The following is an 11,468-nucleotide window of genomic DNA, read 5'->3' on the forward strand; positions in this document are numbered from 1 at the left end:
AATGGTGCTATATAAATGCAAGTCCTTTCTTCTTTCTAATTGCTCTATACATCCACAGGTCAGTAGCAATGGTCTGTATATCTGGATGCAATGCTTGCCTTCTAATAAAAGATATTTCAGAAATGATTTTCAGAGATGCTGGGCTCCTTGTTTTGGAGGGTTAAACTGCATAAGTCTCAGTAAGTACTCTTCGCTGCTTTCTCCCCACATCCCATTAAAAAAAACCTTCAATACTGGTGAGATGTCATAGTTGACAAAAATAGGAGTTTTATTTTACAATAACATGATGCAGTTTCATTTAACTTGAATGTAGATTGTTAAACCATGTACTTTCAGGATTAAAACTATTAAATATTGAATAATGCAATTGGGATTAGTTGGATTACAGTGAGGGGTGAATTTTAGTCACGTTGGTTACCCTTTGCCCTTAGGGTTTATCTGGAAATATTTTTTTTACAATTGTTGCCAAACATTTCTTGGTAGTCAGCCTTCCATGGATTCTGCTTTTCCACTTGGAATATGAAAAAAGCGTGTATTTGTTCAAGTCTTGAGTGATCATATGTTCACCAATTAAGTATTCATGATCTTTGCAGTCTGAGTTAATTGAAGTAAACAGTCCTTTGCTCTTTTTTCTCCACCCTCAAAACATCGATGCGGCGTTGCTGTCGCAGATGTTCTAGCTCCTCCAGCCGTTCTGTTTGCGTTTTCACAAGAACTATATTTTTAGGAGAAAAACAAAATGAGGACATTTGTAATAATGGATTCTTTGAACTGCTCCACACCTCCACTTCGGCTCACTGTTAGCCAACAATGTCAATACATATTTGGGGTTTTGGGATCAAACTACGTTATTCCTCTGCTGTAACTTGTGTTTACACTAATTTCTACCACCTTTAACATTTAAATAGACATTGGATTCTGTAGAATTTGCATAAGAACTGTAACAACATCCAATGAGCTCACAAAACTGCCCTCAATATTCACGGGTTTCTTTTATTCCATTTTTACTCACGCCAATTGTTGGCCAGTTATTTGACTCCATGAGGTTTTATAGCCAAGCCCCAATCCTGTCCTTACCCATGGTTCACATATGCATACTTCCAGCAGGAGATGCTGAATATAGCAATCAGGAGCAGAGCCCTGACTGATTTTCCCCTCTGTAACCCAAGGGTGCTGAGGCCAATTGTAATCATGATGTGGAGATGCTGGTGATGGACTGGGGTGGACAAATGTAAGGAATCTTACAACACCAGGTTATAGTCCAACAGTTTTATTTGCCTGTATTGCCTGTATTGTTGCCTTAGCTGAGATCAGGTATTGCAACACAGACCAAGCATTGAACTTGGGACCTTTCTGGACTACATTAAGTTTACAGGATACAATACAGGAAAGAGATCTGGTGGTACTGGGGGGGGTAGCTCACTGAAACCTTCAGCACAGCAGCAGTAAAGAATGCAGACAAGATCTTGGAGTGTCTAGCCAGAGGAATAGAACATAAGTACCAAGAAGTGATTGTGAACTTGTGCAGAGCACTGATCCAGCCCACCAGGCTAATAATGTACATTGTTCATCTCCATCCTACATTTGGGATATAGGAACACGAGTAGGCCATTCAGCTACTTGAGCCATTCATTTAGATCACGGCCGATCTGTATCTCAACTCCATTTACCTGCCTTTGATCCCTATCCCTTGATACCCTTACCGAATAAACATCTGTCGATCTGTCTTGAAAATTACAATTGACCCAACATCCTGTAATGAAGAAAGGGCAACTGACGGGAACTGGCTGCAAAAACTGGAAGTGTTTACACTGGAGAAAAGAAGGCATTCAAGGTATTCAAGATTCTAAGGGATAGAAATAAATTGAACCCTAATAATACTTCTGACATAATATGCTTTACAACAGGGGGCCACAAACTCAAGCTCAGAAGAGGGATGGTAAACAGACACTTTAGATTTAGCTACTTCACACAGAGGGTGGATAAAAATATGGAACAGACTTTCTGGGAAGACAGAGCAGGCAGATAGTGTTGGCAAATTCAAGAAAGAGCTGATTGATATTTGGCAGAGAAAGCAGTGTTATGAGAAATAGAGAATTGTATGATAGTTTGCAAACTTTGGGAGCAGCCCAATGGAACACAGTGGCCTCTTTCAGTCCTGATAATTCCCATGTTCCTTTATATTGGCTCTGATACTCATTGTTAAACTTGCTGAGCCCCTTGGGGGGTGGGGGGCATTCAGGGTGGATTTGTAACTCGTGGGTTGGTGGAAATTTTTTTATAGCTAGTTATTGGAGTAGCACTTTGGTAAGAAAGTACTCCTGTGAGCTTTTCTCCCCCTTTCATGGGTAATTAACTTATTAAGAAAGAACTTGCATTTATATAGCATCTTTCACTACCCTAGGATTTCACAAAGCGCTTTACAGCCATTGAAGTACTTTTGAAGTGTAGTCACTGTAGTAATGTACGAAATGTGGCAGCCAATTTACACATTGCAATGTCCCACAAACAACAATGAGATAAATGACCAGATAACTGTTATAGTGATGTTGAGATGTTGATAGAGGGATAAGTATTGGCCAGGACAATGGGGAAAACTCCCCTGCTCTTTTTTGAAATAGTGCTACAGGGTCTTTTACGTCCACTTGAGATGGCAAACGGAGCCTTGGTTTAACGTCTCATCCAAAAGACGGCACCGCTGACAGTGCAGCACTCCCTCAGAACTGCACTGAAGTATGGATTATGTGCTCAAATCTCTGGAGTGGGACTTGAACCCACAACCTTCTGACTCAGAGATAAGAGTGTTACGCTGAGCCAAGACCGACATTGGTTTATTAAACTCTACTGTAAATACAAAAAAAAAATCAAATTTTACTGTACATCTGAAATAGTTTGAGTTTCCTTGTCCTGCTACATTCCACATATTGTCTCCTTAACACTGCTAATTGACTTTGGCTGTGCAGTTTGATAAACTGAATTACCTCATTTGGATTCCATAGTTTGCTGTAGTCCCTTCAGGGGACTGCATGAAATGTTAACTCTAATTTCAATCCATTTGATGTTTCACATCAACTTCATTAATACCACCAACAATAATGATCTATTTGTTGAGCTTAAACAACATTTTGTTTGCTATGTGTGTTGAAACAGCAAAACAATTCGAGAGGATTAGTCATTTAGGTGTGATGTAATTAAATAGTTGTGATCAATCTTAGCAACAGGATCGGCAGATAAGGTGTTAATGTCTTTAAATCGCCTGAGTGAATGCCCACTAGATGTGTCTCACTAATAGTGAATGTGAAGGCACTTTTACTTTATAGAGTGCAGCCAACTGCAGTTGTCCCTCCATCGGCTGCATTCCTAAGTATAAACACTAAGATCCACTAGGAAGGGCCGCACCGACTGCGTGCTAGTCTTCCCAGGCCTTGTGTACGCCTGGGATGACGATGGAAAGTGATCACGTGGTGTCCACCAGCACGCTTGAAGTCTTCCACAACCGATGGACACTGCAGCAGCATATCGGTTGCATCATCGACCATGAGAATCAAATCTTAATTTAACTCACGTACAATTTTAATTCAGATAGACTGCTCGTATTCGTCATACCCTCCCCTTGAGGGCATGACAAATAATGTGGAGTCATTCTAGATCTACAAATCTGCCTTCAGGTTAAAACCAGCTGTTCCTTAAAACTAAACCTGAGGAGCTGGTCCCTCCATTTGCACTGTGGGATTCGGTATTATACAGTGGTGCCCAGCACCCATCACTGAAGAGGAAAAGGGAAGAGCCACACTGGAAATGGGGCATCCTTAGTGAGTCTGACAAGTTCACCTTGGCTCTGTGCATCAGGGGCAAATAGCCCTATGAAACCACTAAACTCCATATAAAGACAACTTTAAATTATCTTTAAGATGTGTTAGATATTCAATGTTGAAATCGGGTTTGTTGTGGATACAAGAGCGCTACAGAATAAATGCATTTATGTGGGTATCAGTAGGGTGTTTGTGATTATATGGGTATCAGTAGGGTATTTGTAATTATATGAGTATCAGTAGGGTATTTGTGATTATATGAGTATCAGTAGGGTATTTGTGATTATATGGGTATCAGTAGGGTGTTTGTGATTATATGGGTATCAGTAGGGTATTTGTAATTATATGAGTATCAGTAGGGTATTTGTGATTATATGGGTATCAGTAGGGTGTTTGTGATTATATGGGTATCAGTAGGGTGTTTGTGATTATATGGGTATCAGTAGGGTATTTGTAATTATATGAGTATCAGTAGGGTATTTGTGATTATATGAGTATCAGTAGGGTGTTTGTGATTATATGGGTATCAGTAGGGTATTTGTGATTATATGAATATCAGTAGGGTATTTGTGATTATATGAGTATCAGTAGGGTATTTGTGATTATACGAGTATCAGTAGGGTATTTGTGATTATATGGGTATCAGTAGGGTGTTTGTGATTATATGGGTATCAGTAGGGTATTTGTAATTATATGAGTATCAGTAGGGTATTTGTGATTATATGGGTATCAGTAGGGTATTTGTGATTATATGAGTATCAGTAGAGTATTTGTGATTATATGGGTATCAGTAGGGTATTTGTGATTATATGGGTATCAGTAGAGTATTTGTGATTATATGGGTATCAGTAGAGTATTTGTGATTATATGGGTATCAGTAGGGTATTTGTGATTATATGGGTATCAGTAGGGTATTTGTGATTATATGAGTATCAGTAGGGTATTTGTGATTATATGAGTATCAGTAGGGTACTTGTGATTATATGAGTATCAGTAGGGTACTTGTGATTATATGAGTATCAGTAGGGTATTTGTGATTATATGAGTATCAGTAGGGTATTTGTGATTATATGAGTATCAGTAGAGTATTTGTGATTATATGGGTATCAGTAGGGTATTTGTGATTATATGGGTATCAGTAGGGTATTTGTGATTATATGGGTATCAGTAGGGTATTTGTGATTATATGGGTATCAGTAGGGTATTTGTGATTATATGGGTATCAGTAGGGTATTTGTGATTATATGAGTATCAGTAGGGTATTTGTGATTATATGGGTACCAGTCGGGTATTTGTGATTATACGAGTATCAGTCGGGTATTTGTGATTATATGAGTATCAGTAGAGTATTTGTGATTATATGGGTATCAGTAGGGTATTTGTAATTATATGGGTATCAGTAGGGTATTTGTGATTATATGGGTATCAGTAGAGTGTTTGTGATTATATGGGTATCAGTCGGGTATTTGTGATTATATGAGTATCAGTAGAGTATTTGTGATTATATGGGTATCAGTAGGGTATTTGTGATTATATGGGTATCAGTAGGGTATTTGTGATTATATGGGTATCAGTAGGGTATTTGTGATTATATGGGTATCAGTAGGGTGTTTGTGATTATATGGGTATCAGTAGAGTGTAGGTTTGCACGTCAGGAACCAGTGCCTCAAACACCCCACTGGCACCAATATAAAAGCAACTAATGAGTCTGCTCCTTCGAGGGAGATGGGGAAAATATTGGAGACAGAAAAAATAGGGATTAAAAACAAGAAGCTCTCAAAATGCAAACGACAAGTGTTAAACCATAGTGACATTTCAATCGGCCTCCTGAAAGTGTGAAACTGGTTATTTCAATTCCACAATGTTTCCAGTTAGGCTGTAATGTTTGTTTGCAGCTGCAATCAATTAAATGGAATTTATTCTTAACAAACCTTAAGGGAAGGGAACCCTTGAATGGAGAGGCATACATCTTCTTTGCAAACAGTTGTGCCTTTGCATTTTCCGTCTCCATCTTTTACCTGAAAGTAAGAATTGAAGTAAATTGGTGGTTTGCCATCTAACATTAAATTGAATTTGACATTCTCTAAAGCAGGGACTCAGGAATGCAGTCAGTACTGAGCACATTGTTAAACTTGCACTCTGAATTTTTGAAGTTCTTTTTGTGCGAGCTTGAAGGCTTGACTTGTGCTGTTCAGTCAATTAACCTCTCTCATTACTTGCCATAGATTTTTATTTAGAAAGAGATGTTCGTTTCTTTTGAGCAGCCTGGATGTGCGTAAAATTGTAATGAACCTCTAGAAAACTCCATGTACTTTTACTCTTAAAGCATAACTGGAGGGAAAAAACATTGCACATGGAGAGATCTATTGGGTCTTTTTTTATTTCCAGTGAGTTTTGTTTTGTGCAAAGAAAAATCTTTCTCTGTGTCTTGCTATCAAATACATTCTATTCAACAGTTGTTTTCCTGCACCTCTTCTAATGATTTGGCCTTACTGCACACCTTGCAAAATCTGTAGAAGCTACTATATTACACAGTACTGTTAAACGGTGTCATACACGCAGCATCAAATACCTCTCAGATTAAAAGCTCAGCTAATAAAAGTATAGGAACCAGTCACCTACCTGCCTTCTGTCCACTGATCAGCAGAAGACTTGTGCATACGACAAGAATGATGTGGAAGAGGTGCTGAAATCTCATTTTGATTTTTCTGCTCGTAGCGATTGAGCTGAAGCAGACAGAACACAGAATTTCCCAGCACTGGTTAAAATAAAACCCTTCACTTTGCCAACTGTATCTGGCACAAATCACGCTCTAGTGGCAAGCCCCTAACTGAACTGAGCTGCTGCATTTTCTAACAAAGTTAATGATCACATCAGGCGAGGTTATTGGTTATTAGCTGTGGTCAGGGCCTCTTTCTTTGTATGGAGTAAACTCACACCCCCTCTTTTCCATAAGCAAACAACTGAGAAGAAAGCCATGTAAACAGTAATTGTCTGTCTGTGGATGAGTAAGCTGGCTCCAAAACAAAAGGATGGCCCCTCTTTAAATTCAGCCTGTCAGGGAAGAATATGAATAAAATGTGATGCTTCCCCATTTGCAAGTGTTTGACTTTGTATTCCACATATTGATCCCATATGTAGAAAACCCTGAAAGTCGCAGGAAGGACCCCCTCCCGTCCTTTGTCGTGCTGGATGCAAGAATGTGCAAGCACACACCTATTAATTTTGCTCCTTTAGTATTGTTATGCATCTTCAGTCTCTCTCAGTTGTATTACTGCATGCACTGCATTCTGATAAACTATTCCAACAGGTTTTACGAAGGCACTTTTATATGGTGCTAGTGCCACAGGCTCCTGACTCATGGGTCTCATGTCGCCAGCAGTAACACTAAAGATTAACCTGCAGATTCATTAAGAACGCAGCTGGGAAGTTGCGGCTAGCATCAGAAGCTGACAGCACTAGCACACTATAAAAATGGCTTAAATGCCCTTTATTGTTATACTAGGTTCCTTTATTCCACAACAAACTACCTGCTTAAACCCCTCTCCCATGCCCCCTCTACCCCCAGCTTAAACACCAAGGGGTAGAATTTCCACGGGAGTTCCCCCGATCTCCTGCCGTAAAGATTGGTACTAACTGCTGGGAGATTGGTACTAACTGCTGGGAGATTGGTACTAACTGCTGGGAGATTGGTACTAACTGCTGGGAGATTGGTACTAACTGCTGGGAGATTGGTACTAACTGCTGGGAGATTGGTACTAACTGCTGGGAGATTGGTACTAACTGCTGGGAGATTGGTACTAACTGCTGGGAGATTGGTACTAACTGCTGGGAGATTGGTACTAACCTCAGAGAAACGAGATAAACAGTCGTACATGCCGTTGCTCTGGGATTTCTGCCAAAGTTACAATGGACGATCAGGGCAAACCCCATCAAAATTCAACCCATTATCCTCTCCATATGAAGGCTACTTGATTTCATCTCCGCAAAATTGCTCATCTCTGCACCCACCTCAGCCCCTCTGCCCTTTATGCATGCCTTTGTCACCTCCACACTTGACTATTCCCATCACTCTCCTTGATAGCCTCCCATCCTCAACCTCACTGGAATTCTCTTCGAAACTTCTCTGCCTCTCCGGCTCTCTCTCCTTCTCTGTATACCTTCTTTGTTGTCTTTATTTCTCTATTATATATATTGTCCTGATCAATATTTATCCCTCAACCAACACCACTAAAAACAGACGATCTGGTCATTATCATGTTGCTGTTTGTGAGATCTTGCTGTGCGCAAATTGGCTGCCGTGTTTCCTACATTACAACAGTGACTACACTTCAAAAGTACTTCATTGGCTGTAAAGTGCTTTGGGACATCCTGAGGTCGTGAAAGGTGCTGTATAAATGCAAGTCTTTCTTTTTCTTTTTTCAAAACACATCTCTTCGACCAAGTTTTCAGTCACCCCCTTCCTGGCTCAGCAGCCATTTCCTTATGCCTGTCTGTAAAGCATCTTGGGATGTTTCTTTACATTAAAGGCGTTATATAAGTGCAAGTTGTTGCTGTAATGCTGCCGGGTTCCCAAACACAAGTTTTGCACGGTCTGCTGCAAGCCAAATATAAAACTGGCAGGACCTGCTAAGATCAGCAGGCCGGAAGACTAGGGTTGCCAATTCTGGCTGGACATTTTGCTGAAGGTTTCATCACACGACCTCCCACCTCCAACCACCCCACCCAGACAAACAGCCTATTTTTCCCATCGCCAATATTTTTATGACTAATAAACAAAAGTGTTTAAAGAAATGAAAAAAAACACGCAATTTTTTTAAAGCCCCTACGATTTTTCTCCTGCTTTGCTCACAGCAGTGTCTGGGAGATTAATCATCAATTCCTGGAGACTCCAGGACAATCCTGGAGGGTTGGCAACCCTATGGAAGACCTGTTAAAAACAGATATGCCTGACAGCAGGCATACCCGTTAAAAACAGATATGCCTGCCCCTAGTAACCAATTACGTGAATCCAGCACTAGCACGAATCTCACATGATATAAAAATGCCTTCAGATCTGTGAAAGCTCTCTTGTACCCGTGTTTGAGCTCAGATTCCCAGACTGATCCTTTCAGCAGCAGTTCACACTTCTTTGTCAGATGCCTTCACTTGCAGTTCAATAAGAATGAACACAAAGTGCTAATGGTTCTTTCATCCGTGCCAAGCTCCTTCATTCTGGGACAAAAGCAAAATACTGCGGATGCTGGAAATCTAAAATAAGAACAGAAAATGCTGGAAAACATTCATTGGCAGTGAAGAAACAGAGTTAACATTTCAGGTCGATGACCTTTAATCAGAATTGTCATTGACATGAAACGTTCATTCTGTTTCTCTCTCCACACATGCTGCCTGGCCTGCGGAGTGTTTCCAGCATTTTCTTTTTTTATTTCTTCCTTCTGGGACTTTGAATTCAACACTAAATTGATGTTTTTACATTCGATGCTTCCTTCATTCATCCATTTGCCAACTCTCTAGATTTAAATGCTAAAACCAGCTCCCTTATCCCGATGGTAGAATCATATCATGGGTCTACAATTCTGCTGTCAGGATAGGGAGATGATTTTCATAGAATCATAGAATCATAGAACGGTTACAGCACGGAAGAAGACTATTCGGCCCATCAAGTCCATGCCGGCTCTACGCAAGAGCAATCCAGCTAGTCGCACTCCCCCACATTTTATCGGTGTAAATATGGGGAGTTGGCGCATGGACATCATTCTCTCATCACTCACACTTACAAATGTAAGGAATCTTACAACACCAGGTTATAGTCCTGATGTGGAGATGCCGGTGATGGACTGGGGTTGACAATTGTAAACAATTTTACAACACCAAGTTATAGTCCAGCAATTTTATTTTAAATTCACAAGCTTTCGGAGGCTTCCCCCTTCGTCAGGTGAACGATGTGAAAATGAAATCCTCGAAATGAAATCGCATTTATAATTCACAGAACAATGCTTGGTGATTACAGACAGTTTTTTCAACTGCCCGTTGCCAAGGCAATCAGTGTGCAGACAGACAGGTGTTACCTGCCAGGTCTCACAGAATATACAAATCACCAAAAAAAAACAACAAACAAAAAAAACAGAGATAGAGAGGTAGAAACATAGAAAAGACAGCAACTGACCCGTTATATTAAAAACAGATAACATTTGTTCGCTGGTGGGGTAACGTGTAGCGTGACATGAACCCAAGATCCCGGTTGAGGCCGTCCTCATGGATGCGGAACTTGGCTATCAATTTCTGCTCGACGATTTTGCGTTGTCGTGTGTCTCGAAGGCCGCCTTGGAGTACGCTTACCCGAAGGTCGGTGGATGAATGTCCATGACTGCTGAAGTGTTCCCCGACTGGGAGGGAACCCTCCTGTTTGGCGATTGTTGCGCGGTGTCCGTTCATCCGTTGTCGCAGCGTCTGCATGGTCTCGCCAATGTACCATGCTCTGGGGCATCCTTTCCTGCAACGTATGAGGTAGACAACGTTGGCCGAGTCACAGGAGTATGAACCATGCACCTGGTGGGTGGTGTCCTCTCGTGTGATGGTGGTATCTGTGTCGATGTCTTGCAGAGGTTACCGTGGCAGGGTTGTGTGGTGTCGTGGACGCTGTTCTCTTGAAAGCTAGGTAATTTTCTGCGAACGATGGTCTGTTTGAGGTTGGGTGGCTGTTTAAAGGCGAGTAGTGGAGGTGTGGGGATGGCCATAGCGAGGTGTTTGTCCTCATTGATGACATGTTGAAGGCTGCGGAGAACATGGCGTAGTTTCTCCGCTCCAGGGAAGTACTGGACGACAAAGGGTACTCTGTTGGTTGCGTCCCGTGTTAGTCTCCTGAGGAGGTCTATGCGATTTTTTGCTGTGGCCCGTCGGAACTGTCGATCGATGAGTCGAGCGTCATATCCCGTTCTTACTAGGGCGTATTTCAGCGTCTGTAGGTGTCCATCGCGTTCCTCCTCGTCTGAGCAGACCCTGTGTATTCGCAGGGCCTGTCCATAGGGGATGGCCTCTTTGACGTGGTTAGGGTGGAAGCTGGAAAAGTGGAGCATCGTGAGGTTGTCCGTGGGCTTGCGGTAGAGTGAGGTGCTGAGGTGCCCGTCTTTGATGGAGATTCGTGTGTCCAAGAAAGAAACTGATTCTGAGGAGTAGTCCATGGTGAGCTTGATGGTGGGATGGAACTTGTTGATGTTATCGTGTAGTCTCTTTAGTGATTCCTCGCCGTGCGTCCATAGAAAGAAAATGTCGTCGATGTATCTGGTGTATAGTGTTGGTTGGAGGTCTTGTGCAGTGAAGAAGTCCTGCTCGAACTTGTGCATGAAAATGTTGGCGTATTGGGGTGCGAATTTGGTCCCCATGGCTGTTCCGTGTGTTTGGGTAAAGAACTGGTTATCGAAGGTGAAGACATTGTGATCCAGGATGAAGCGGATGAGTTGTAGGATGGCGTCCGGAGATTGGCTGTTGTTGGTGTTGAGTATTGATGCTGTCGCAGCGATGCCGTCATCATGGGGGATACTGGTGTATAGTGCCGAGACGTCCATCGTGGTGAGAAGTGTTCCTGGTTCAACTGGTCCGTGGGTACTGAGTTTTTGTAGGAAGTCTGTAGTGTCGTGACAGAAGCTGGGGGTTCCC

The 11,468-nt window shown here is 41.7% G+C and overlaps 1 protein-coding gene across 1 annotated transcript; it reads right to left on the reverse strand.

Moving 5' to 3' along the window:
- Positions 1 to 330: 330 nt before the first annotated feature.
- apela (apelin receptor early endogenous ligand) lies at positions 331 to 6,510 on the reverse strand. The gene is made up of 3 exons (XM_067981932.1): positions 6,435 to 6,510; positions 5,744 to 5,830; positions 331 to 715 (listed from the first exon to the last, which is right to left on the reverse strand). The coding sequence occupies exons 1-2, from the start codon at positions 6,508 to 6,510 to the stop codon at positions 5,745 to 5,747; spliced, it is 162 nt and encodes a 53-aa protein (XP_067838033.1). The 3' UTR covers positions 331 to 715; position 5,744.
- Between the last annotated feature and the right edge of the window lie 4,958 nt (positions 6,511 to 11,468).

This window comes from Heptranchias perlo, chromosome 1 (genome assembly GCF_035084215.1).
Source record: "Heptranchias perlo isolate sHepPer1 chromosome 1, sHepPer1.hap1, whole genome shotgun sequence".
In the NCBI taxonomy this organism is placed as follows: domain Eukaryota; kingdom Metazoa; phylum Chordata; class Chondrichthyes; order Hexanchiformes; family Hexanchidae; genus Heptranchias; species Heptranchias perlo.

What these genes read in the sequence shown, in the direction of transcription:
- apela (XM_067981932.1), bottom strand. Translation starts at nt 6,510, where the DNA reads ATGAGATTTCAGCACCTCTTCCACATCATTCTTGTCGTATGCACAAGT. An exon ending in GATCAGTGGACAGAAGGCAG is followed by an intron (nt 5,831 to 6,434) that starts GTAGGTGACTGG and finishes TCTTACTTTCAG; the next exon opens with GTAAAAGATGGAGACGGAAA.